This window comes from Sinohyriopsis cumingii, unplaced genomic scaffold (assembly GCF_028554795.1).
Source record: "Sinohyriopsis cumingii isolate HCF-2022 unplaced genomic scaffold, ASM2855479v2 utg000663l, whole genome shotgun sequence".
In the NCBI taxonomy this organism is placed as follows: domain Eukaryota; kingdom Metazoa; phylum Mollusca; class Bivalvia; order Unionida; family Unionidae; genus Sinohyriopsis; species Sinohyriopsis cumingii.
Window position 1 is genome coordinate 435,084 of NW_028315922.1, and position 26,593 is coordinate 461,676.

A 26,593-nucleotide genomic window follows, 5' to 3' on the forward strand; every position below is an offset into this window, starting at 1 on the left:
TTTTCAGCATTTTTTAATTTTTTTTTTGTTTTCTAATTTCATGGTGTTTGTTTTTTGTAATCATATCATTATATATGTTTTTTATGTTATAGGTGTTGTCTAATGTTGTAAAGTGCTTAGAGCTTCTAAGGATTAGGCACTATACAAAGTCCTCATTATTATTATCATCTAGTTTTAAGACCACTTGCACTAAATTTATGCCATAATGATTGCTTTATATGTTTTTAAAAAATAAACTGCTGAAATAAACTTTGCTGAACAAAATACATTATATACCCATTCCATGTTTAACATCCCTTTATGTTGGTGACTGCTCCAGAGGCCTTGTGGTTAAAGCATCTGCCTCGGATGCAGAAGGTCACGGGTTTGAACACCAGCCGAGTCATATTAAACACTTATAAAAATGGTATTAGCAGTTGCCTCACTTGGTACTCAGCATTAAGAGGTTAGTGTTAGGACTGGATGGCCTTGTGTCAGGTTAATGTGACTGGGTGGGACATGCTACATGTCTGCAGCATGTTGCCCCAGTGCTATACATCACTATAAACTGTCACACTGCAGACAATGAAGCAATATGACCGATTTTTTTTTTAAAGCTACATTAAAAATAAAAGAAACCCACAAACACAAAACACAAACCCTCTATGTTGGCACAAATAGGACATCGTTGGTATCGATGACCATGATCTTTAGACTGAAAATTTAATTTGCAGAAATCATAATTTTCTTATTAGAGTAACCATGACCGTGACTTTGACCTTCAAACCCACACAAATCTAGAGGTTTCTTTATTATCCACAATGATTGGTCGAGGAACTTATTCTAGAACAAAGGTTACTGTGCTAGCCTCACTCCAATCATTTAGTCACATTTACCATGACCTTTGCTATCCTCACCCGTAATAGTTTAGTCAAAATGCCGTGGACCTATGCAATTTTGATATCAGAACCAGCTAAAGACCATACCTTAAGTGCAAGCCCTCCACAAACTTTGGTGATGATATGCGGTCCAAACATAAAATTTTTATCATGGTTCCCATGCTTTTATAAATACAAATTTCCATGTCTTTTCCAGGTTTCTTTCAGGATGAAATTAATTGTTTCAAGGTTAACATATGACCATTCCTGAATGGAATTAAAGAATATTTTGGATTATAAAACATATATTTTCCAAATCTGAAGATGTTTCTCTTTCAAGACTCTTGAAAACATATATGTCAGAAAAGATGATCATTTACAAAACCATAAAATAAGTCACACGAAACAAATCTGACTATATTCCTATAATTTGGCATTTAAAGACATTTCAATGTGCAGAATACAAATCCTAACTTTGCTGACCTGCATTATGTTGCTACGTGGAAACAACATAATGAGGATAACTTATTTTGTTTCCTTTCAAACCTTTAATTCTAAGGAATTCTAGAGCAATATATGTGCATGTTATACAAAGTAAACATTTCCCTTTACAGTATGAAAATAAACCCCAATAAATGCAAAGTATTAGAATCTTATCTTGTAATGAAGCTTAACCCTGAATTTCTGTGTGCCAATAAAATCTTGAAGATTTTTCAACCAACCTACTCCTTAAGAAAATTTGGTTAAAAATTCCATCAGTTAAAGACATTTACAAAAGGGTTGATTTAAATTTTGACAAAGACCTTCAAAATTATATATTATTTTATAAACAAGGATTGAATTTTCTGTAAAATCAACTTGTCTTCTTGTAGTTCAATAAACCAGTCCCAAAACCTATACTGATACATGGGCTCTTATCGTTTCTTAATATATAATACAAGGGACGACAATTTCTCATTTCTCCTGCGATTTAAGATCTGAAACCAATGCTTCAAGCTACATGTCACTGTGTAATAGTTCCACACCAAGGTTTTGCTCAGAGATTCAACATTTTTCTAATCCTGGTTTCCTCCAAATATTCCAACCCCATTTTTTTCACATTTGGACATTTAGGATGGAGTGTGGGTTCAGAGCAATTACATATAAAAATGTGGAATTTGTCACCACCGTAAGATAGCTTACCAGCGGGTCTAGCAAATTTAAACTATGTTATATTGACTTATACCTGCATGAAATCGATAGGAAAAATATTTATTTTCTCAAAAAATGGCAAGTATTATATTTGTTACATCTTTAATCCGCTGATAGATTAGACGAAACTTGGAATACATGAAACCTGACCCGGTACTCGCCATTTGCGCTAATAGTCACATGACTTCAAAACTCTGAAACAACGACATGGGAAGTCCAAGAGTCACGTGATATCAACAACAAACTCCTTTTATATTATTATATATTAAATGAAAGTCTGACACCTTTTGTAAAAACCAAAAAGAACATATAATTCTCAACATATTTATTTCGAGAACAACTACAAAAAACTTGACCAGTTTGAGTCATCAAGCAGTGTAGTCTGGTTCCCTGCTTCATAACCTCCCTGTGTGAGAGAGCACATGTCAACATGGTAGTCACGTGATACAACAAAAACTCCGGAAGTAGGTCTCAGAATGAATAATAGAGAATTTTGACCTAATTCGATTTTTTATTTTTTTTAACAACCAGTATACGACTTTCATTTAATATTTTTTTCAACAATACATGAAAATGACAGTTGTGAGATTCTGTGTGCTCGTGCAACTAGCAATCAAAATTGCTTTTACCTGCTCAAATTTCATCAAAGCATTAGTTTTATTGTCTTTCAGCAGATTAAAGACATAATGATTTTAATACTCGCAATTTCTGAGAAAATAAATAATTTTCATATTGATTTTATGCAGGTATAACTCAATTAACAATGTTTAAGTTTGCTAGCCCATCCGCTAAGCGGCTATGCTTTAACGCCACCATGTTCTCTTGTGATGCTAGACTGGTTTTCATACCTTCGAAATAAAAAAAACACGGATATTGAACTGTCTGTGAAACAAAAAGTCTACCATATGCCATACTTCACAGATTCTGTGCTGTCTGAAAATCTGACAAAAGAAATGATTGTCTTGGGGAAAATGTAGGAACCACTGCCTACGATTGGCCAGAATAAATTAAGGTGTACACTTTAGGAGCAATCTGAATTTAAAGTGACGACCTTAGTCGAAATTCTTTAGTCTTAAAATTCCCGAGAGAAGAGGTTTGACACCGAGGAAGCCTAAAGAGAATAGTGCCTTCCTCGTTAAACAAGAAAGGGACCAGGTAGCTGTCTTGTAAGAAAAGATAGGGTTTAGTGCAAGGATGCACAAGTTCTGAAAGAGAACAGCATTACGGTATGCAATTTTTATTTCACACAATATTCTAGTTTTTGATTGTTTTATGCAAATGTGTTTGATGTGACAAGGTTCCTTATTATGTATTGTTTATTCAATTTCATGGAAAAGTGTTGATGCTAGAGTTGTTATGCAATTTACCTTTTAATTTTAGTTATTAGTTCATCAGTAGAATTGACTGTATGCGATCCAAATTTTCATATGTGTAGGATTTCATAGGGTTATATGAAATAATTTCCTTTGTCTGTTAGGACAATACTGAATATCATGAGTTAATGATAATTACCTATTTATATTTGATTTTGTAATGTTTAAATAATCTTGTAGGTTAGAGTTTGCTTTGAGTTAGAATTTGTGAATTTTATGCAATAGTAATCAAACAAGTAGTAGCATAGATAAAGGAATATGGTAATGTTCGATAGACTGCTCACATGATAATTTTATGACCTGTCACTGTGAAGCAAGGGTAATGTACTACTGTATTAAGTCAGAATTTATGCAGTGTTCGGATAGTTATTTATGCTTCTGAGTAATGTAAGTGAGGGAATTTATGTTAATGTAAGTGAGGGAATTTATGTACTGTAGAAAGTTGTACAAACATAGATTTAAGGGTAATTTTGTCCTTTAAGGAACAATCTTTCTGAGAGAGAGACGGGACAGTTTGAAGATAGTAGTCCAAGTAAAAAAGAAGGACAAGGTCAGAATAAAGGACCAGGAAAAAGCATAGAGAAGAGGAAGTCGATGAAATAGGAATACACTGATACATGATCAAGGGAGGATAGTGATGCAAATCAGTCGTGGACATTACGCTCTTTTCACCACTCATTATTATGATGAAATAAAAACCAAATTGGACACTGCTACTAAATTCTGTTGGCATAATTTAGATTGAATTGGAATTGCCGTTATTAATTTGTTATGATTAAATTTGTTACTTTTCTTGTCTAAGGGGGCTTGTATTGCTTTATTTCTTCCCAATGTTCTTGCTCGGTTCTCTGTTGAAATTCTATTCTTTTTCACTCCCACCAGGCTAATTATCACATACATGTACATATGTTTTATATTTTCTGAGTACTAAACAGTAAGATCTGACAAAAGATTCCATGAAATTTGGTCCAAATTCGCTATGTACAGATTTTATTAAAACATCAGCCATGAGAAAAGATGTGGACATACTGATGTTTGTGTTTCACGTTTACCATACAGTATGTTAACACATTAACCCCTGGAGCTAGTTGTGTTAGAAACATAGTTTTTCACTGGCTATTTGACTCGTGCATGAGCAGAAGGGTAAAAGTTGGAGTTCTTTTTCTTGTTTTTAATTTTATTTTTTTTGCTAAATGGTGCCATTATTTTTGTATGGAGACCACTCTTTATTCCAAATGCCCATCTTATCCTACTTTTTGCAAAGGCTCATCTGTCTGTTTGCAGTTCATACCAGTTTGACTTTGATCTGAGACCAAAAAGTCTAAAATCTGGACACAAAATCAGATTCCGACCACGGGCGAATTTTGGGTAAAAAAAGTCGGGTCCAAAAAATGAGGTTTTTTAATCTGTATTTTGTAGTGCAACAAGATATTCCAGATTATTTGGTATCATTGTAGACCTACATCTGTCTACCTTTCTAAAATACCACCCACTTTAGTGTATCATGCATGACCATGACGCTACAGAGCACGGCAGTAGGCTACTACCTCCTGCCCCATTAAGTCGTCGCTAGGGGTTAATGTGTTAATAATTTGCATTTTGTGTGAAATATGCACATAATCATGTCCTATATGGTCCTATTTTACATTTCACATGCATCATGCATGGATTCAAGGTAGGAACACACAGGTATGTTGATAAATCACCAACACACCAATATGTTAGGTGGCTGATTTATTTGGCTAATTGTACCACTCGTATCTATATATTTTGGGCTGCACAAATTCCTGCTTGCAAGAATGTAAAGCTATCTTTTGACATTTGTTACTATTTGCTTCACTGATCTTCTCCACCTCATAAAAATCAGTATGTGGTTGCATCTTAAGAAAATTAACTTACTCACATTAAAATCAGGTCACTGTGATCCTCTTTTTCCACCGTGTGAAACATTTGTATTTTCATGATTTGTTCACTGAACCATCAATATCTCAAATGCATTTTTACTTAAACTTATCAAACATTGTTTATGGTCATCTTCACAACAGTAACTCATCCATTAGACACAAGATGCTCACCACTAATATCTAAAGTGACCAGCTGCATGTACATTTTGTAACCCACATGTATAATTATTATTCATCCACATGTGAACCACACATACAATAATCAACTTGCATGTAAATTGAGTAACTGGCATGCAAAATTATCCACTTGCATGTACATTGTGTAACCCAAATATACAATTATCGCATGTATGTACACTTTATAACCCCACATGAACAATTATCCACTTACTGGTACATGGACATTGGGCAGTTATCCAAACCAATGATACCTGAGTTAGTCTAGCTTAAAATCAAAAGAAATGTGGATGGTGTTGTTGTTGTTATTGTGGGGTTTAATGCCATTTTTCTGCACAAGATGGGCTATATAACTGGTGGTGGAAGAACCTAGGAAAACCCCAGGATGAACCACCGACCCATGAGAAGCTACTGACTTTCTCATGTATACCCTTATTAGCTGAGCCTGAGACTCAAACCCACACAGACAGAGGTAAGATGATAGTGATCTGTAACAGCAAGCACTTGAGACAACTCGACTGCATGGGACTCCAAGAAAAGTGGTTGACAAGGAGACTCATGTTTCTGAAATCCCTCAAACATTGCAAAGAAAACATTCATTATAGAAAAGCAAACTATTTGTACTGGTAAAGTAAATTTCAAATATTGTTTTCAACTGATATGCCCCAGTTGTAGACTGACGCTATTTTTTACTGGCAGTAAGAAAGAATTAAAGGGTTGGTTGGGGTGGTGGATCAGAGATAATCTCATAAAGATTTCTGAAGTTTCTATACTTTCATTCACATGTGACAGCACAACATCATTTTGTGAAATATTCTTCCAAAGATGTCATCAAAAATAGTTTCTGAAGATCTTTCCAAGAACATATAATTCAATTTGGAAATTCTAATAGCATGTACAAGTACCAGAATTACCATTTGCAGATATCCACTATCTTGACCCACCTTAAAGGTCACTGGCCACCCATATTGTACAAACGTGTGATATTACTACAGTTATAAACAAAACACATTTGTTATGTATGCACACCATAAAAATGTTTAATTAGGCTTAAAACTCTACTTTTTTAAATGAAAATATTATTTGGCAATCTCTGTAAACAATCGGTAGTTTCCGCGTGCCAAAACTGGATATGACGTACATTTATCCCTTCTATTTAACCTAGCCATTCAAGTGTTTAATTTCCCCATGTAAATGTCCATGTGATATAGAGTACGATTGTACTTTTGTACAGCAAATATGGTGCACTGTGTTGCATATGAATGTAACTAAAAAAGTAATGATGAGAAAAAAAGGTTCTTTCTTTTTCTGAAAGACCATGTTTACCAGAAAAAGAATGGATTTAATATGTGGGATAAAATAGGGGAGGGATGGGAAAGTTGTATCATGTATGCCAGATTATACTGAATTCGGCCCAACTCAAAAGACAATTCGGCCCAACTTAACAATAGTTTGTACATATTATTTTTCTTCAAAAAATAAATAGATACTATGTAAGATAGGTTTCAGGAAAGAAAACAATTTAAACAAACTATCTTGATATTCTTTCAAAGAAAATAATCATACTTCGTAACGTACATATTTATGAGAGAAAACACAAACTGTCATATCTTGCACAATGATATTCTCAATTTAAGTCTTCCGGTCAAATTATCAATAATGATTTATAAAACAATAATACTTAACAGATAATACTCTACAGAATACGTATACATTTTGCTACGGGTAGTGTATATGAGATATTATAACAAATATACTTAATTTTAGGCTTCATGCTGTGACACTGCTGTATACAATACACACTCGATTACACATGAGAGAGAGAAAGAGAAGATCTAACCAGTTAATTTTATTGTTTTTATTTTTCAAGTTGTCTTAATGTGTGCGTGCATAAATTGAAAGCTTGTCATTACTAGTCAATATTGTCAATCATATTTGCTCCATTATTCTGTACAAATTAGAAAGGCAATTATTGTGTGTTGAATTTTGCCCCCCCCCCCCCCCCGACACGGTACAAAAGAAATTGATAAAAATACACTTATTTGAAAATTAAATGAAAGAAATTAACCTTGCATTGTTATCAATATATTCCTTCTTTTTTCATCATGCGAAAAGTATTTTAAAAAATATATATATCCACGAATTCTGTATATGTAGCGGATGCCGGTTTGCATATGCATCCTTAGTGTAGTGTGTATCGTTTATGTCAAATAACAAAATTGCAAATGAACGAAAATACCTGATTGCTTGAAGGCACCTGCCATTCACGCATTATAAGTAAACAGGATGCAAACTGAACCAGATTGTATTGTATCCAGGTTAAATATAAGACGATATCTCGCAAATAAAAATCATTATTTTAAAATACAAACACTGTGAGTGCAAATGATCATCTTTTCGCTAGCATGGGTTACAAAAGTATTATTAAAGAAAGTTATTGTTTTGCATACTATTTGCCCAGCAAACATCAATTATGGTTACATATGGCAAACACACAGAAGCCCGGGTGATAAACACAACTGGCAGGGAGCAATAAACTCATTGTTTAAGCTTACCAACAGGATATCAAATACATAGGTTATTTTATTACAAAGTAAACCAACCCTGGAAAATGACTTTGGTATCTTTTAAGTGTGCCGATTTTTTCTTATGAAGTCGGCTGATAAAATGAAGTAAAGTTTGGATTCTTTATTTATTTTTAAAATAAAGTCTGCCGACATAGGAAAGCCAGCACTGATTCTTTTTTACCTGTATTAATGGGAATTTTCAAAATAAATTGAAACAATGGAACAGTTTTGAAAGCGACACAGTCTAGTTCATCGTGCACACCTACCGATATAAGGATGAAAAGTAAATTAGTTTTCATTAGTTTCATCTAAATATTCCCTATCCATAGTTTATAGTGTTTTAGTTATCGATAACAAGAAGCATGTACTTCGTCTTGTAGGGAAAAATGTACATCATTTCCGGTTGGCATCCTCTATAGGTGGGAAATCGTAACTAAGAGGAAGTAACAGCATTTTATACTTCTATTTTGAGTAATTAAATTATTATTTCTTCTTTACGCTTGATAATTTTTTTGTTCTTTTTGTGCGAGTATAATTACTTTTAATCATGTAATGTAAATCTGACGTAAAAAGAAAAATGTTGAAGTGTGGCCGGTGGCCTTTAAGCTAATGCTGCAGAAACCAAAATCAGAAGGACTGACAATCAGGGACATAACTCTTGTTGAAACCCCAATCCTTGCCAGTTATGTTTCAGGAATAATGTTCATGAAAAATGGCAATCAAACAGCATAATTCCAATAAATGATGATGTGGAATGCTGGAAATCATCTTCATTCAAGGTTTCTTTAAAACAAATTTGCATGCCTTACTGCAAACTGGTTGAAATCCAAAAATCCTTTCTAACACTGCTGTGGAAACCAGAGGGTATTACTCCTCTAAATTATGACACAGAAGACTACAGAACTCTTTCAAGATCTTCAACATGAAACTTCATACCAAACTTAGCTAAAATCCAACATTTATTTTCAGTAAATTTATTTTGCAATAGCCAAACTGGTGACAGTGAGATGTTAATATGATATTACTATCTTGAAGTAGACATACTGTTGAAAAAGAGAACGAGTCAATAATAAATGATTGTATGTTCTACAAAAGATCTTAGATTTCTGCTTATTATTTTCTATCACACACAAATATAGTTTGTACCATTATTTATTAATGTAATGAAATGGTTTGCCTTCAAACTAAGGATCAAAATAAGATTTAGACTGGCAATACAAAAATACTTTCATTTAATAAAAAAAGCTTATGAATGTCTACAATCTATTTCTATTTTAATAATGATAGTTAAAAACTTGATTCACAACTTCTTATCACTTGACTAGAAACTTTCGAAATGAGAATAGAAAGAAAATCTGAATGCACATTATAACATCTAATCACTGGGAAATATAATTTTTCTTACAAATCAAATCATTCTTTACTTAAATAAATTATTTATTGCTATTCATGATCATTACTCTTTTACAAAAAAATTATTTCTTTTTTTTTATAGAGAAAACAACAGTGTGGTACACCTTATCTATGAACCCAAAACATTTTCTTTAAAAAAAAATGCAAGGGAACCAATTTAAGTTCCTATATTATATTGTTCATGATCAATGCTCATTAGCATTTTTTTTGTAGACAAAATAACAGTCCACTTTGCCTTGTCAATGAATCCAATTTTTTTTTACTAAAGAATGCAAGGGAACTTATCAAAGCTCCTGTACCATCTTAGTCCTATTTAATGGAAACCAGGTACATCCCATGTATAATTATTACAGGGCATAAAAAGCAACTCTTTGACCCCATTAATTATACTCAGTAATATGAGCAGTCCTCTCTAAGGTCATGATTTTATGTGACCTGAGAAAGATTCCAGCTTCCCCCCTCATGATGCCCTGGATACTTTATTTCCCAGGCTCTTATGCTATATATATGCTACTGCATGGAGTGATATATAAGTCACAATTACTTATGGAGTCTGCTTGTGTTTATCATTAACTTAAACAGGAAGTACCATATTCATCAACATGTAGGTACACAGTAAAACTACTATAAGTGACAGAAACTAAAATAACACATCACAACAAAATACTAGCACAACAGGTTCCATGTTGGTAGTTATATTTCCTTTGATTATAATCAAGAAATACATTTATGGTCATTGCTGCATTACTTGGGTTGGTTAAATATGACAGAGTAAAGTTTTTTTTTATGAGTTAATATGGTAATGTAAAGTGACCTGTATGTCCATTTTCAGTAACAGATACAGACATATATACTAAAGTGTTGATACCTTACACAGTCCCATACAGGTTACACCTATGTTATTCATTTTAAGGTATCATTCAGTAAGAACAAAGCTTGGAATAGTATATCTATTGAAAACTGAACCGTATGTGGTAACAAACAACTAATTATGTGATCACATACAACAAATTAATTTTGTAGCAATGGAACCAGCCTATGTATACAGGAAAATTAAATACCATATTTAAGAGACTGAAGGTCCCAAACTGACTGAAAATAATTAAACATAATTTTCAAATGAAATTTTTTTAACCATTTATATCAAGGTAAATAAGGATCATTACTTAATTCTGATTACTTGAAATAATTTATTGTTTTTTTCTTCAAAAAACCCAAGATATCCATTAAATATGCTGTATGTATTTCCAGTGTTAGCTCATTTGTCCAGGAATCACAAGTGTTGAACTCTGAATACAATTTGAATAATTGTCATTCTTTATGTTTTATTTCTATTTGATTTTGAAATTTACATCATATACTTCAACAATGTCTTTCTATCCTTAGTAATATACAGTTATGCTTATTTTTCTTAATTATCTCTTTCTTTCCTTCTTCTGTCTCAGTTTCTTTCTAAATCAAAGGAAAAATTGATCGCAGCAGAATATATATACTCTGTAAACCACATGAAATCTGTGGGTATCAAAATCATGGGTACTTAATTTCAGGGATTTGTTATTTCAAACAAGAGTCCATTGAAGAGACTGATGTTCAAAAAGATATTCCATGAAAGCAAGACAAGACCATTTCTTCTATTCCACTGATGAGTGTTGAAATCATCTTTTGTATTCTTCACTAATAGATTTTCAAATCAGCCACTGTGGCAGCCACACTGCATGTAAGATTAGCACCATTTTCATCAAAGACACTACCAGAAGACTTTTGGTGAAAACCCTTAGTTGATATGACAATCCATTCAGGAGAATTAGTGAAAACATTTTCAATATATTCATTATGGCAGGCATATTTGATGTCAGATCAGCACCATTTTAATTCAGGACCAACTAAATACATGTACTACAATTAGACTTCTGGTGAAAGCGAAATCTCAGTATGACTTTCCATGAAGGAAAAGTATCAGCAAAAAAGTTTTACAAATGGATGACATTGGTGGCCATATCCTGATATCAGATTAACAATACAATTGTTTTAAAGACCAACAAGACACCATAAAATGTCTTCTGGTGAAAACCCTATGCTGATATGACTTTCTATTCTAGAAGAATAGCGATAAGATTTTCCAGATGGCTTCTGTGGCAACCATATAGGCTGTCAGATTGGCACCAACTAGATATCATAAGAAGTCACTAAGTTTTTGATCAAGATTGCCATTATGGCAGCCATATTGGATGTTCAAGCAGAGCTATTTAGGACTGGCTAGACATCCTAATTAGTCTTTAGTTTTCCACCCAATGCTGATATGTCTTTCTTTTCTAGGTGAGTAGTATTAATGTATTATTATTTTTTTTTTGGGGGGGGTACACTAATTTTAATGATGCAATACTCACCTGTTCCTATTGCATAGTTTATCAGTAAAGAAGTCACCAAATATTTAAGGACACAGATTACCTGTGGGACATATCAGCAATAGCAACAGGTAACTATTTCATCATTATTTTAAGGATGCAGACTATCTGTGAGACATAAAAAGGATGGTATAGGGAATCTGGCAATAGCAAAAAGACAGTATTAATCATGAAAATTAGTTTTATCACCCCCACTTCCCCAAGACCTATAGTTTAACATCAGTATCATGTTACCTGTCACTACTGCAAAAATGAATTTGCCAATTCGGTGGGAGGCTGAAGATCTCAAGAAAAGAAATGGTAAAAACATGGAATTATTCACCCTTACAGTAGGAATGTCCACTACTGCAAGATGGTATCTGCTTTATCCACGTTTTGTGCTATGACCATAGTGCTCCAAAGAAAATATGCGTTCACTTAGATGTGCCAAAGAATGAAGGTAGAATTAGGAAAAGGTCTAATGTGACTGCCAAAACATGGCCTTCATTACAACCTTCCGGGACAAATTAGTTAGATAGGTCCCTGAGATAGCAATGGATCAAAATTTCATGTGTTTAATCTTCATGAGCGAAAGGTCTCTCTTGGTAAGGGGCTGATAAGCCCCTTGATTGTTAAGACAATCCACACAGAAATGGTGGTTTCCAAGATATCAGCTGAGCCCTTTAGGGAATGGAAAAGATGCTTATTACCCTTTCTTCTCCCTTCTGATGCAGTCAAATGGAAATGTAAAGTCCTTTTCATCCTTGGCACAGATACAGTGGAGACTAGGGATCTGTATATGGAGTGGAGCTACTAAAGAAAGCTGGTTTTCTGTCAAGAAACCCATTTGGAAAATGACAGAAATAGACTCATAAATGTCACTGAATCATAGGCACATTATTCTAAAGGCAGGGCGTGAAGCTTACTCCTTCATCTTGCAGATGCCAAGGAGAGCAAGAAAACAGTCTTAAGGATAAAATTCTCAAAAGAAGTTTCACTCAAAGGTTCAAAGGGGGGGGGGGTATGGTTAAAGACCACAAGATACATGAGAGATTTGATCAGGACATTTGACAGTGAGACACCAATCTCTGCAGCTCAAAATTCCTGTTATGGTCTTAAATATGAAAATATACAGCCCTTAACAGTAGCAACATGCATTTTCTCCTTTAAAAAAGGAATAGAAGTAAAACAGTCGTTGCAAATGAGCTGGACAGCTAGGATTAATGCATTTCCTCAACACTAATTACAAAAGTCTCCACTTGGCAATATAACCCTTGTAAGTGGAACATCTCCAGGCCTGAATGATGCACTGTACAACTTTGCTTTGTTATGAATATCTGTATTTTTTAAACTCCTGCTACATGACCGATGTGTAATTTTTGTTCATGACTGTAAATTGTACTGATCATCTATAATCAAGATATTAGAGAGCCAATTTCTGTCCATGGGTATAAAATTTTATTTTAAGATATTAAGAGTGCAGATTGCGTAGGACCTTTAAACATGTGGTTATGATCATTATAATAATATTAATAATAAAACATTGGACAAGTTTGGCAAAATTTCTCAATGGCTGGTGGGGTCAGGTGGGTTCTGATATGGGATATTTGCAAAATGTCGCATAGCTCATGTGAGTAAAATGTGTGTCCACCTCTTCTGCTTGTGTAGTGGGACAATATTTTCAGTATTATTTCTTATGTTCTTGTTGTAACATCAGACTGCAGATGTATTTAATCTTGATTTTTTTATTAATTGAGAGGAAACATTTGTCTGGATTATTCATTGGAATTACAAAGTGCTTCTTGGACTACTCTGAATTTATTCAAAGGGGTTCTGGACAATGCCATTGTGATACTTCAGAACTGTTGGCAGACCAGTACATTCGAAGATTTGAAATTCATTCAGAAATTTGATTTTGGACTTAAATAGACGTTTGAAGGAATATTTTGGATTCAATTCAAAATAATATAATTTCCTCTTAAATTTTCATTTCATAAGTTTGATAAATAAATTATTTGTTAAATTCTATCAAACGTGGTGTTTTTGCTTCTTTCTGTCACTTAGTTTATGACCATAGAGTCGTAACAGCTTGAAAACTTGTCCTCATGGATAGCCTGCTTAAGATAAGCCAAGAGTGAAGGTGGAAAACTGGCAGACTGATGTGCAGAAGATAGCCCCTGTGCTGCGACAGAAGGTCTCCCCTCTAAGGCAATGTCCTGGGCTGGAACACCAATATGTTAAAAAGATTGCTGAACCATGCTCACTGAGGCCAGAGAGGGTTTTTCAAATGAGTTGAGCAGTGGAGGTCAAGATTTTGTGGATTACTTTTGTAATCATCTTAAATGGTCTGAAGGTGTAAGTGTGCAGATGACCTCACATCAGACTAAACATGTTCATTACCCACACCCTCTGATCTGGCACTGGGTAGATGTAAATGGTGAACTTGTTGTCTGGTGTTGTCATGTACATGTCCATCAAGGGTCTCCCCCAGTATTAACAGGGACTGAATATAGGCTGGTGCAGAGACCATTATGCATATACTACCTTGCCTATCCTGGACAGGCTGTCTCCTAGGATTAATTTTTAAAAACTGAGTTTGATGCACTCAATGGATAATCCCTACCAAGGCATCTCAGCAAAGGAGGTTCTAAACTATACATATAAAAAGAGGGGCATGCATGTGTCCTTGTCACCTGAGGTATGCTATCATTGATGTGTTGTCAGAGGAAATCATCACAGAGTAAATTCTTGTCAACATCTCTCCGAAGAACTTTAAATATTGCCCTCATTTCCAGCTTGTTTTCGTGGATGGTAGATGCTAACCAGAACCATGAATCCTGAAGAACTAACAGCTCCAACTCCAAGTGAGCTCTCAACCCTGCATCTGACATGGTCTGTGAACAGATAGGAATGCAGTTCAGAAGCATCCATGGGGACTCTGGTCAGAAATCCGTCCTGATTTTCCCACCACCTTATGTTGTGTTGAAAATCCGGTCCTAGATAAATATGAGCTGACAAGGGATCTCTGTGCAAATTCCTCTTTGCAAGAAGGAGAAACTGAACAGGGTGCAAATGCAGTCTCCCTAGGGGAGCCATGCCTGCCATGGATTTCAAGACACTCAGAAGGGGGCCAATATATGAGAGTTGACAATGCAGTCTTCACTATGAGCACCTCTAAAAGGGCCAGTATTCTGTTGACTCTGTGCCACAGTACATGGACTAATCCCCTGCTTGCGAGGAAATTTATTTTCACATACACAAAATCCTGAGACGAAACTAGCTGTGATTTCTCAAGATTCAGGAATATGCCCAACTAGGTCAGTACAGATCACCAGTGAGACCAATCATGTCATAGGAACTCTAAGTGGTCATTGTGGATCAACCAGTCATCAAAGTATTGGATGATCCTGAGGTGGGTGGCAGCTACTCCCATTACCCTAGTAAAAATTCTGGGGGTTCATGCTAGGTTGAATGGAAGAACATGACATTGGAACACCTCCAGGACTAGCCAAAACAGGAGGTATTTACTGAGACAAGGAAAAATAGGGATGTTAAGGTATGCAACATGGAAGTCGATGGAGACAACACAGTTGTCCAGGTTTAAGGCATTCTTGATCCTGCTGTCTCCATCTTGAAAGGCTCCTCAAGAAGAAATTTGTTTCAGGATTATAGATTGAAAATCAGACAAAGAACTCTGCCTTAATTTGATACTAGTGGTCTCAGTGGTGGGGTGGTGGGTAGGTGACTGCCACTACCTACACTGGTGAGGAAAGTCCAGGCTCTTTTTACAGAATGTGATCTATCTCCCCAACTATAGCCAAATGGGGGAGATCTAGGTGTGATGCACATCCAGAGAACCTATGGAGTGAATTTTTCTGTCCTCTGAACCTGATGACACTGGACACAAATCCTGGGATAAAATGAATTAAACTTAGTTATCAAACCTAATCCAACAATGAGATCTCCTGTTCCTCCACCAACTAAGTTGACAGTTGGGAGAAGGTAAGAGACCCAAAGAGAGGTGGAGGTGCAGTCTCATACTGTTTGGCATCAAACTCAATCAAATCCACTAGTATAAAGAGCTGGCAGATTTCATCCTTTGCCTACTCTTGGGAAGCAGGGCTTTGTAGTTCCATGTCCTTCTGATGTGAAGGAGACCTGGTAGTAAGGAATCCTCATCCTATGCAGTGCAAGGAGACTATACCCAGTGGCCATCTCATCATGGCGACAAAATTGTTTCTCTGCCTTCCTGGAGCACCTGAGAGAAGACCACCGGCCTCCCACCTTTCTGTTTTACTCCATTATATCATGTGATGATGTTAGCCCATATAAACCCTGCTATAGGGCCGAGGCCCTGAAGTCCATGGCAGCATACAATGGAAGTGACCATTCGATTCCCTGAATTGGATGTCCCCACATTCCATTGGATATAAGAGTGATTATAAGAAAGAGAGGATGCTGATCTAATTTACTTCCCTAGCCTGGGTGCTTGTATGCCAACTCCCATTCCCTAACAAGATGTATTGGTAGCCAAATGTGAGGGTATGTGTGTCTCAACCTGATCCCGTCCTACATTCTGAAGTGGCTCTAATGACTGGTGACCAGTGCCCTGTGCTTAGGGGGCACTCACCAGTTATTTTGTACCTTCGAGAGAGTGATGAATGTAAGGTGAAGATGTTTGCATTTAAAACATGCACAATGGAAAGAATGTTGGCATACCTCTATGCTACATTAATGTAATGTGGATGATATTTCTTTGGATATTGTACTTTTGGAAAATGTACATGATCTAAGCACACTACTAACTAAAATGACTGCTCCCTTGTGCTAAATAATCAGCCTGAATTAGCCTAAAGTACACTATCCATAGCAGCTATTAAAATAGGGAAAATTAATTTTGCCATACTAGACAATACCAGCTACTGAAAGTGCAATGAATGAATTACCAGCTATATAAAATGTAAAAAGAAGTTATCAGCTCTTTTTTATACAATTGACCTCTGAAGTTCAGGAAGTGATAATGACCAAGTGGAGCTAGCACTTTTTTGAAAGGTGCACATCTGGAGTAAGGCCAAACTGTATACTCTATAATCCATATTACACCCATCAATCATACACCAAAATAAAGTGATTTAAAGGTTATTTGAATTATACATAAGATATACAAGGTCTTTTTTTAAATAGCCAGTATAACCAGTGAGGAAAGCTGGAGAAATTCTTTTTCTTATGCAAAATACAAAACTGTAGAGCACCACCTTAATGACTGGTGCGCTGTCTATATTGACTAGTGCCCTGCTACTGACTGGCAAGAGGGCTCTGATCTGTGAAGCAATTCCTCCTCATATCTCATGGCGTCCTGACACCAACAATGGGCTTTGGGGTTTAAGAGATTGCTGCTCCACCCTTGCCAGTGGGTGTGACTCACTCTCAAATGTCATCAAGGTGTGGGCTTGGAGAAGATGCTGCTCTTTCCTTACAGGAGGGCATACTTGGAGAGAGTTCTCCTTCTCCCTCATGCTCTCAGCTCTGAGTTCTGTTCTTTCCTCCATTGAGAGGGACCCTTGACCTGACCCTAACAGGCTCTGACTGGGTTGGATCAACTGTCCATAGGCCTTAACTTTTCAAAAAGACTGATCCCATATGTTCCAGTTATGAGTGCCTTTCTACGCCAAGGAGCTAAATTGCCTACTGAGACCCAAGTGACCGACAGTAGGAACCTGAGTATTCACTCAGGAGGAGGAGGAAGGCCCTTTCCGTCTCCCCTTACAGGTGCATCTACTATCTGAAAGATCCCATACTACTTCATATAAATCAAAGCATACATCCCTATGTCGACTTGCAATTGGTATATGCCAGGCAGGTATGGTGGAGTGTGTCCCATAGGGCTTTCATATTCCCACATTTTCCCACACACTGCTTTGGCATTTTACTGTAAAAGAATCCTATGAAAACAAGAAAGATAATCACAATGAACTGTGCGAGACCTAGATTCAAAACAAAATAATAAGTTAACAGCAAAACCTTACCTGCACAGTTTTTGATAGAAATAGAATATTAACAATACTGGACCTGAAGTACTGACGTACTACAATAAGCAACCAGCAACACTAGATATCATTTAATAAATTTAAAAAAAGAGGGAATGCGAGTCTGACTCATTCAAATCTTGTGTTATGAGTGGTGTGTGCATCTTGTGGTGAAGCACAACTTACATCAGCAATACCAACTATTGGATACTGGTCGCATGTTGCTGAAACCTGCAAAATGTAATATAACAATAATAACAAAATGATTGAAGTACTATCCTTACTAACTAGAAAGAATAGGAATGGTGAGTGACCATCTGAACACAGTCAGAATAAACTGATGGTGTGTGACCCCCTTAGGCGAGCTGAAAACTCAACATAAAGCATTACATTTCTTCATTAAATTAAAAAAATAAAAGAGAGGTGAAAATCATTCTCGCTATGACTGGGAGGCAATTACCTATCCAACATGCAGAAGAGTAACAACATAACTGAATGAAGAATAAGAGTTACTCTAACATTACGGGGAGGTGAAACTTGTACAACAATTCCTTGTAACTCACAAGTTAATCCAGTGAATGAATAAACACTGGATGGAGTGTAACACTCTCAAGGAATACAAGTACTACATATACAGCAAAGGCAGATTTCTTGCAGAGTTTTAGACTTGAGCCAATGAAAATGATGTTCTCCATAAAACGATGATGACTACTGTACATGGGCTGGTGATGTGGAGGAACAGACTGGACTGGTATTGTACTAGTCAAATTTTCAAGAATTTCCTAGAAACTTCACCCTAAGGGATGATGAATTCTTATGGACAAGGGTAATTCTTTTCCAGAATAGGTAAGCTACACAATCATGACAGGCAATGTATTGCTGATATTTAAAACAAGATTTTCATGATGCTGCTGATAGGCCACATTGTAAATCTGAGCACCATCATTAGGATCACCTTGACCTTGGGATGAATATTCATGTCAAGTTTTGTGGCATTTCTCCAAGTAGTTTACAAGAAATAGTGACAATAAATTTGTGCAAAGGGATGGATGTATGATAGACAAAAGGCCATCTCATAAGTTCTTCTGGTCTGCAAACAGTAGAACTGATGATCCAGTACTGAATGACAATGTATAAATATCTCTATAAAAGATTATACTATCATTCACTTCCATGCATTTCTGAGCATATGGACTCAATTCCTACTGCAGTTGTATAAATATCTCTATAAAAGATTATACTATATCATTCACTACCATGCATTTCTGAGCATATGGACTCAATTCCTACTGCAGTAATTAGGTTGAACAGGTAAGTTATCCACTGCAATCACTTAACATAAAAGTATGGATCTGAAATAAAGATGCTGACATCCTTTTTCACATGTATAGAAGCAATGAAGCTAAAATTAGACTACAATTAGGTTTTTCAGTTGTCATAAACAAAAAACCATTGTCAAGACATACATACTTGACATAGAGAGATTAGGTGTTACAATGAGGCAAATGACAACAAGACTGACTTTTTTAAACAAGGCTTCTACATTTTCAATTCAAAAACAGTTGTTCAAGTTGAGCTTTAATTTCTAAATGATCTCAATATCGCTGACAAAATGGTCAAAGAGAGATAAACTTGAAGTAAAATCTCCTACAACTGATAGCCTGCCTGATCCTAATAAGTCCTCCGCTGACCTGATTTGGATACCATGTGAGCTCTGCATGTGACTTGTTGCCACATAGACAATGAGAACAGAAGGTGGCAGTCCTCTTGGATATTTCATCACAAGGAAAGGGTGCTGTTTTATTTAAAGGCAATTGGCATCATACTGATCATACTTTTGTTCCAGTCTCATGCACATAACCCCAGATTTATATCTCACCAAATTCTCCAAAAATGAACTTAAATCATGCTTTCACAAGTGGTATTCAACCAGGTGATGGGTCAGTTAAATGAACAGAAGGATAGAGGAGATGAACTATCAGATAATGTTCTGATCAACTGAAAACATATGGCAGTAAAACAATTAACACCATGTGGATTATCTCCACACAAAACAAGAATCACTTCAGTCTGACAAAAATTAAAATGGGTTTCAAGAAAGTGGGACTAATCGGCTGAAGGTTTATTTGGCAGTTAATTACATGCATGAAACATAATTAGCAATAACAATGTGTTCCTGTGTTCTGTGGAATATGCAAAAGTACTTGTGATTAAAAAATACAAAAATGTAGTCAAAAGTTTTTTATTCACAAAACAAGTAATATTAGAATCAGACAATAATTTCTTTCACAACAGTCTATCCATTCAGTATGGAACTGTGTCTAACAATATACATTGGCTTTGTGATCCAAATGTTATTTTTATGTTGTATACTTCCATGGATAAATAGCTTCAATCAATATTCACTGTAATTTCTATTTTAAAAAGGTACATAGAGGGTTGATTTTTTTCTTTCTTGAAGTTGAATGCTTTCACATTTTTCATGCATTGATATTTTATTTTCTTGAACTTTAATGCTTTCAAATTTCTCAGATGTTTGCAAATGTCATTGAACTGCATTATGTTTTATTGAGAATTCCTTATTTTAATTGGATATCTGTGCTTCAAGAAGTAAAGAATGTCGACCAGTAATTTTGATTTATTACTAGCATCAGGTAATCACATTAGTGCATAGCTTTCAAGTTCACTATCTTTGGATGCAAATTAAATCATAATAAATTTCTGTTCCTCAGCTTTCATGAACATATCATTATATATAGAGCAAGATTTTTTATATGGTGGTTATCTTGTGAACATGTTAACTCTTACACATAACAATATTGAGATGGTTTCAATGCTAAGCTTCCTCCTTGCTGATCCCACCTTTTATTCAGCTATAAATTATGCAACATTACCATAGAGTTTAATCTAGAAGCCTTTAACACTGACATTTATCTCCAATGCAGATAGACAGACACACTCACACCCAAACTGACTGCAATGAAACTTAACAATAAAAGGAAAGAAGAAAACTTATCATAAATTTAAACAATTTTGGTTGAGCATGAGACTCATGTACATTATGGCATTAAACTTGTCATTTACCAGAACCACAAAATACATGATAATTGGTACCCTCCAAAAAGTAATGACTTTTTGTCTGTGTTTAAGTCAGTTTTAATGGTAGAGTGCAACCCTGCAATAACATGCCCCACCATAACATGAATTTGGATATAACACGGTCACGGCATGGTTCCCGAAATTTTGTATATTCCTTCGCACATGAAAAATAGTTTTTGTTCAAAAGATGTGAATTAGTGTATACTAAATTTATTATTATCTTGGGGAAGAGATCATGTATGAATTTGAATGTAAAATGATAGTGGTATGGTTCCTGAAATTTAAATACATGTACGTTTTTTTCTCGTACCAGGTAAAAATATTTTTGTTCAAAGTATGTGAAATAGTGTATACAAAATGTATTATTATTTTGAGGAAGAGACTGCATATGAATTTGATTATAACATGATTGTGGCGTGGTTCCTGAAAATGTAAATATATGTATGCGTATTTTTCTTGTATCAGAAAATATATTATTTTTTTAAGTATGAGAAATAGTGTGTAAAATGTTTATTATCATTTTGGGGAAGAGTTCGCGTATGAATTTTAATATAATATAATCATGGCATAGCTTCTTAAATTTAATAATTTCACCAGGTTCTTGCAGTGTTATGCCAAAATAAACATTATCAGAAATGTTACTTATTACTGATCCATGAGTAAAGCCAGCAATTCATCTTTGTGATTGTCTTCAATTAATTCTGTATACAATCGTTGCTCAAACAATAGCCAACATATGTGTCTTCTTTAACTGCATACACAACCATGCAGCAGACAATGACGGCATTGATAAAAGATTCTCACAATTGAATAAACATCAAAAAACAAAAGCCGCCAAGATGTCTGCTGAGCTTGGCAGTGTTATTAGACACAATCAGTTGACCAGTAAATAATGTCCGCTATATTAGCTGGAAATTGAAAAGGTATGAAACTGTAGATGCGTTCAGTTAAAAACAAATTACAAAAAAAAATTTATAAAAGTGACTCGTAACCACTGCAGGTCTACTGCACTTAGTTCTTGGGTTTTACATGTATATGGTGTTTGCTTATGAACTCATTATTATTTTCCTATTTTTTATAAAAATATTTTATTATTATGGAAAAGCAAGTTCACAAATGCAAGTCATTCTCTGCACTTTGTGCAATGATTAGTATAGTAGTTTCACACGTTTCCTTCATATTCATGAAATCTGAAGTAAACTTTATATGCACACTGAAAGCATGTGTTGATTGTTAATTATTCTTGCTGTAGTCGTTCAAACGAATAGGCATACAAGCATTAATTATTAGAAATTGACAATGGATAAATGTACATGAAATATGTAGCAGTTCGAAATTTGTACAGACACCGTTCATAGACCTTGGAACATTGCTGTTGTTGTTGTGGGGTTTAACACCATTTTTCAGCACACGATAGACTATGTATGGTGGCCAGTATTAATGGTGGAGGAAGAACCTGGGAAGAAAATCCGACCCACGAGAAGCTATTGGGAAGCTTTCTCACACACCCACATTGGCCGAATCCTAGAATGGAATCCACGCAGACAGAGGAGAGATGGCAGTGATCCGTAACGGAGAGCGCTTTAGACCGCTCAGCCACTCGGGGTCCAAGACCCTAGAACGTAATGAACCATACACGTGATTCGTGTTTCTTAATCTAATTTTGCTGTTAATTTTGCCCATAATGATCTGTGACAAAATTATTGAATAATTTAAATATGCATGCAATTTTTTTAATGGAATTACATGTATTACGAAATATTCACAAGCCCTGATGATACGATATCAGATGGCAAGTAAGTGGTGTTAATACTCTGTTCATGCTGTATAATAGACGCTGAATTCAGATACAATAATATGGGACAAAATTATTGAATATTGTAAATCTGTGTGCAGTTTTTCAATGGAATTACATGCGTTATGGATGAACTGCATGCCATGATGGCACGATAGAAAACGGTGTTGATACCCTATTCATCATATACATTAGGCATGAATACACGTATATGTGCCAACAAGTTGTTCTCTGAAAAAAGTAAAATACTGTAAAACCCCACATTAACATGATCCAATTTTTTGGGACCCCAATTATCACGTTATAACGGGGTTCCACTGTACTTTTAACACATTATTGACTATGTCATTTTATGTCATTTTGAGGAAATGGAGTTAAGTGCCTTTCCAATGACACACTAAGGCAGCCAATCTGGACTGGCCTTGAATGCACTGTCAAAAGGACAATTTTCTAATGACATAAATATGGGCTTGCCAGAGAAAAATAATATTTAGAAACCTAGAGAAAAATGATATTTAGACATGAGACACCTAGAGAAAAAGGGGTCTTAACAAAGGGATTTACAGTAGAAAAATGGAACAGAATTTTTAAAAATTTGAAGAGTGAACTGGGACTTAAAAATGGGATTTCAGCACTGGTTACCAGAGAAATGCTGCATCAAATGAAGTACATTTTTGTAACAAAATAAGGTTGCAGTTGACAAAGGTCTGTAAGCTTACCTATTTTTATGGGATCCTTTTTCTGCATGAACATGGGAAGCAGATTTTCTGGTATCTGAATAATGGTGGGCTGATTCTCTCCACTAGTCACACTCACTTTGGCACTTTGTACTCCAATAGCATTTTTTCTAGACCCCTCTCCAGAAGCTGTTAAAAGATTTGGTATTTGTAATCATTATACTTTCTTAGCAAAATATAATTCACTTTTTTCCCAAACAGAACATGGACTTAAATGTTTTTAAAAAGGTGTACAGTTAGGCATGAGATTATGCACATGTCTGGCCTAATAGTTCCAATGCACAATCAGCCTGGCCAAGAAATCTGTATCAACATAATGTTTTTAATCAACAAATTTTTGGTTAAGAAACAACTCTGAAGGTGTGTCTAATAATTACATCCTCACCCACTTTTGATTGCAGAACAGCATCACTTGTGCTAAACTGAAAGGCCATCATGCCCTAATGCTTTCTTCTAAATCCTTCAAATTTATGTTGTGCAATTTTTGTTTTAAAAGTTTTTACATTTACATAAACAGTGCTAATGTTAGACAGCCAATCAGCATCATTTGTATAAATATTTAAAGGATTTATGCCATAATGCTTCGTAAAATTTGCAAAATTCTGGGAACAACTTTTAAGAACTCATTTCAAAGAATTTGTATTTTCAGTAATTATGATCATAAAGGATGGCAGATACTTTGACCAATGTTAAAAATCTAAAATAAATAATTTAACAAAGTTAAATAAATCATTATGCTGAAATAATTTATGTCAAATTTGGTCCACTTCTGTTCAAAAGCTTTTTAAGCCTGGTTTCAAGGTTTTTCTTTTTATAATAATGCATGCTATACCATATAAAATATAGAACACAAAAAGTGCACTGATAAATTTTCACTCATGCCTGTACAATGGTCACTAATTTACACCCCTCCACACTGTAATATCTAACTGTCAGGTCTAGGTTATAGAGTGTTGTGGGGTGTTAAACTTTTGATGTATGACCCATGGAGCTGCTATGTTCTGTGACTTATTTCGGGATATGGTTTAATATACAGTGTAATTCATAAAACGGCCAGGTACAATCCAATCATGCCTGTGAAGGTGAGTGCAATATGTATGTGGTGACAGCAGTACAGCCAGAGGCAGAATATTACACCCGCATGTATTCTTAACTACACTCAACACACACAGAGGACTGTAAATAAGTGACCATGACAAAGGCATGAGTGGAAAATCATCAATATATTTTGTGTATACTGTATCAAATACGACATTGTCTTAAATGTTGCTTATGTTATACATTTGTATCAAAATTCATGTGCATTAAATCTTGATTTTACCAAGTAAATGCTACAGCTGCTACAAACTGCAACCTATGCCCTCAGAATTGTATTTGTTTGTTTGGTTGGTTGGTATTTAATGGTCCACCAAATCAAAGGGAATAAGGCTCCCAGAGCCATTAACAGCAGGTGACCCATGCTGAGCTATGCAGGATTCAAAACCTGTGACCTTTGGCCATCACCCAATCCACTGACCCACCACAACTCTACTCCTGCAGAATTGCAATACTATCCACTTTATGTGATACAGCTCATCAGCATAATTTGCATAAAATTAAAAGGCTCTCAGCCAAATCTGGTTGACACTCATCTGGAGGTTTTTAAACAAATTCTTTTGCAAGGAAGAAGGAATTATCAAATAATGTTAAATACACATTGAAAAGAGCATTCAAACTATTATTGTTGGTATAGGGTTTAACACCATTTTTCAGCACAAAATAGGCAATATATGGTGACCAGTATAACTAGTGGAGGAAGAACCTGGGAAAACCACTGGAATAACCACCATCCCACGAGATGCTACTGGCAAGCTTTCTCATGTACCCACAATAGCTGAGCTTGAGACTCAAACCCACACAAAAGTGAGATAGCAGATATCTGGAATGGTGGGAAACTTTAGACCACTTGGCAACTTGTGGCATTCATGAAAACCAAATCTAAACCTTTTCCAAAACTATTAGCACAATTAAAGATAATACATAAAATGAAGATTATTTCCATTTCATTTCTTTTGTACAATTTTCACCTTTTGTGTGATTAAATTGTCTATTGGTCTGTGTCCTTATGGCTAACACATGCAGTCAAAGGGAAATAACTTTTACTAGGAGTTTCTGTTTATCTAATGTATGTCAATTCATAATTCTAGATACATTTTAAGAAAACTGACTTTTGCTTCTATGATCATTTGAAGGGAACAAATTTCCTATATTTTGAATTGTGGAAGATAAACATATTATCTGTACATTTAAAATTATTTTTCAATATTGTCCAATTAATCGTATCATAAAGATCTTGCAATAGTACTTAATATAAATGCACATGTAATCAACTTCTCTCCAAATAGGTACCTGAATCTGTAGAGTTCTCATCATTTGATAGTGATGTGCCTGGTGACATTTCTGAAGACAAACTTGACATGGATGACACAGCTGATACACCAGCTTCTGCAGCCTCTGCAGCACGTGTCAGCTCTGAGGACAGTGCTATCAACAATATAAAAAATATATGAAACTTTTCTATATGAAATACAACTATCACATACAGTGCCATGGTGATAATAGAGTGATGTATACTTGAAATTTTAGACAAGAATAATTATGGCAATACATCTTAAATGTAAACTGATTAAAAAAAAAATGTTGGCTACACAATAAATGGTTCTTTAAAACCAAAGAGGAGAATTAAATATTTTTCAAGCAAGCCATTTCATATAAAATTCCTTATAATTTTCTTCATTATTTTAAAATTAGCAATAGGCATGTTGTATAATGATCCAGTTCAAACATTAATGCAATTAAGGTAAATTAACTTTGTTGCTATATTCTAGAGTATTTATTTACAGTACACTGACATATGCTCCAAACACCATATAGCTAACTGTTTTTTGTTCATGTAAATTTAAGCTATTTTATCTAAAGCTGCCTTTTAAAGTTTTGTATGTTATATTTGAGACATTGCTGATATAGGATGGTTTCAATTTGGATGCGAACAGATTTTTTTTAAACCTAATAAAATCTATCTTGTATTTAG

General features: G+C 35.0%; 1 protein-coding gene across 3 annotated transcripts in view; it reads right to left on the reverse strand.

Moving 5' to 3' along the window:
* The window catches only part of LOC149773325 (uncharacterized), a 158,745-nt gene that overhangs the window by 79,922 nt on the left and 52,230 nt on the right, over window positions 1–26,593 (reverse strand). For all 3 annotated transcript variants that reach the window (XR_016417384.1, XM_089946448.1, XM_089946449.1), the window contains exons 12-13: window positions 25,912–26,046; window positions 23,506–23,652 (exon numbers count right to left, since the gene is read on the reverse strand). Coding sequence is in view for 2 of the 3 variants with exons in the window: in XM_089946448.1 (XP_089802574.1) it covers window positions 23,506–23,652; window positions 25,912–26,046 (282 nt within the window). In the remaining variant the exon portion in view is untranslated. The remainder of the gene's footprint in view (window positions 1–23,505; window positions 23,653–25,911; window positions 26,047–26,593) is intronic.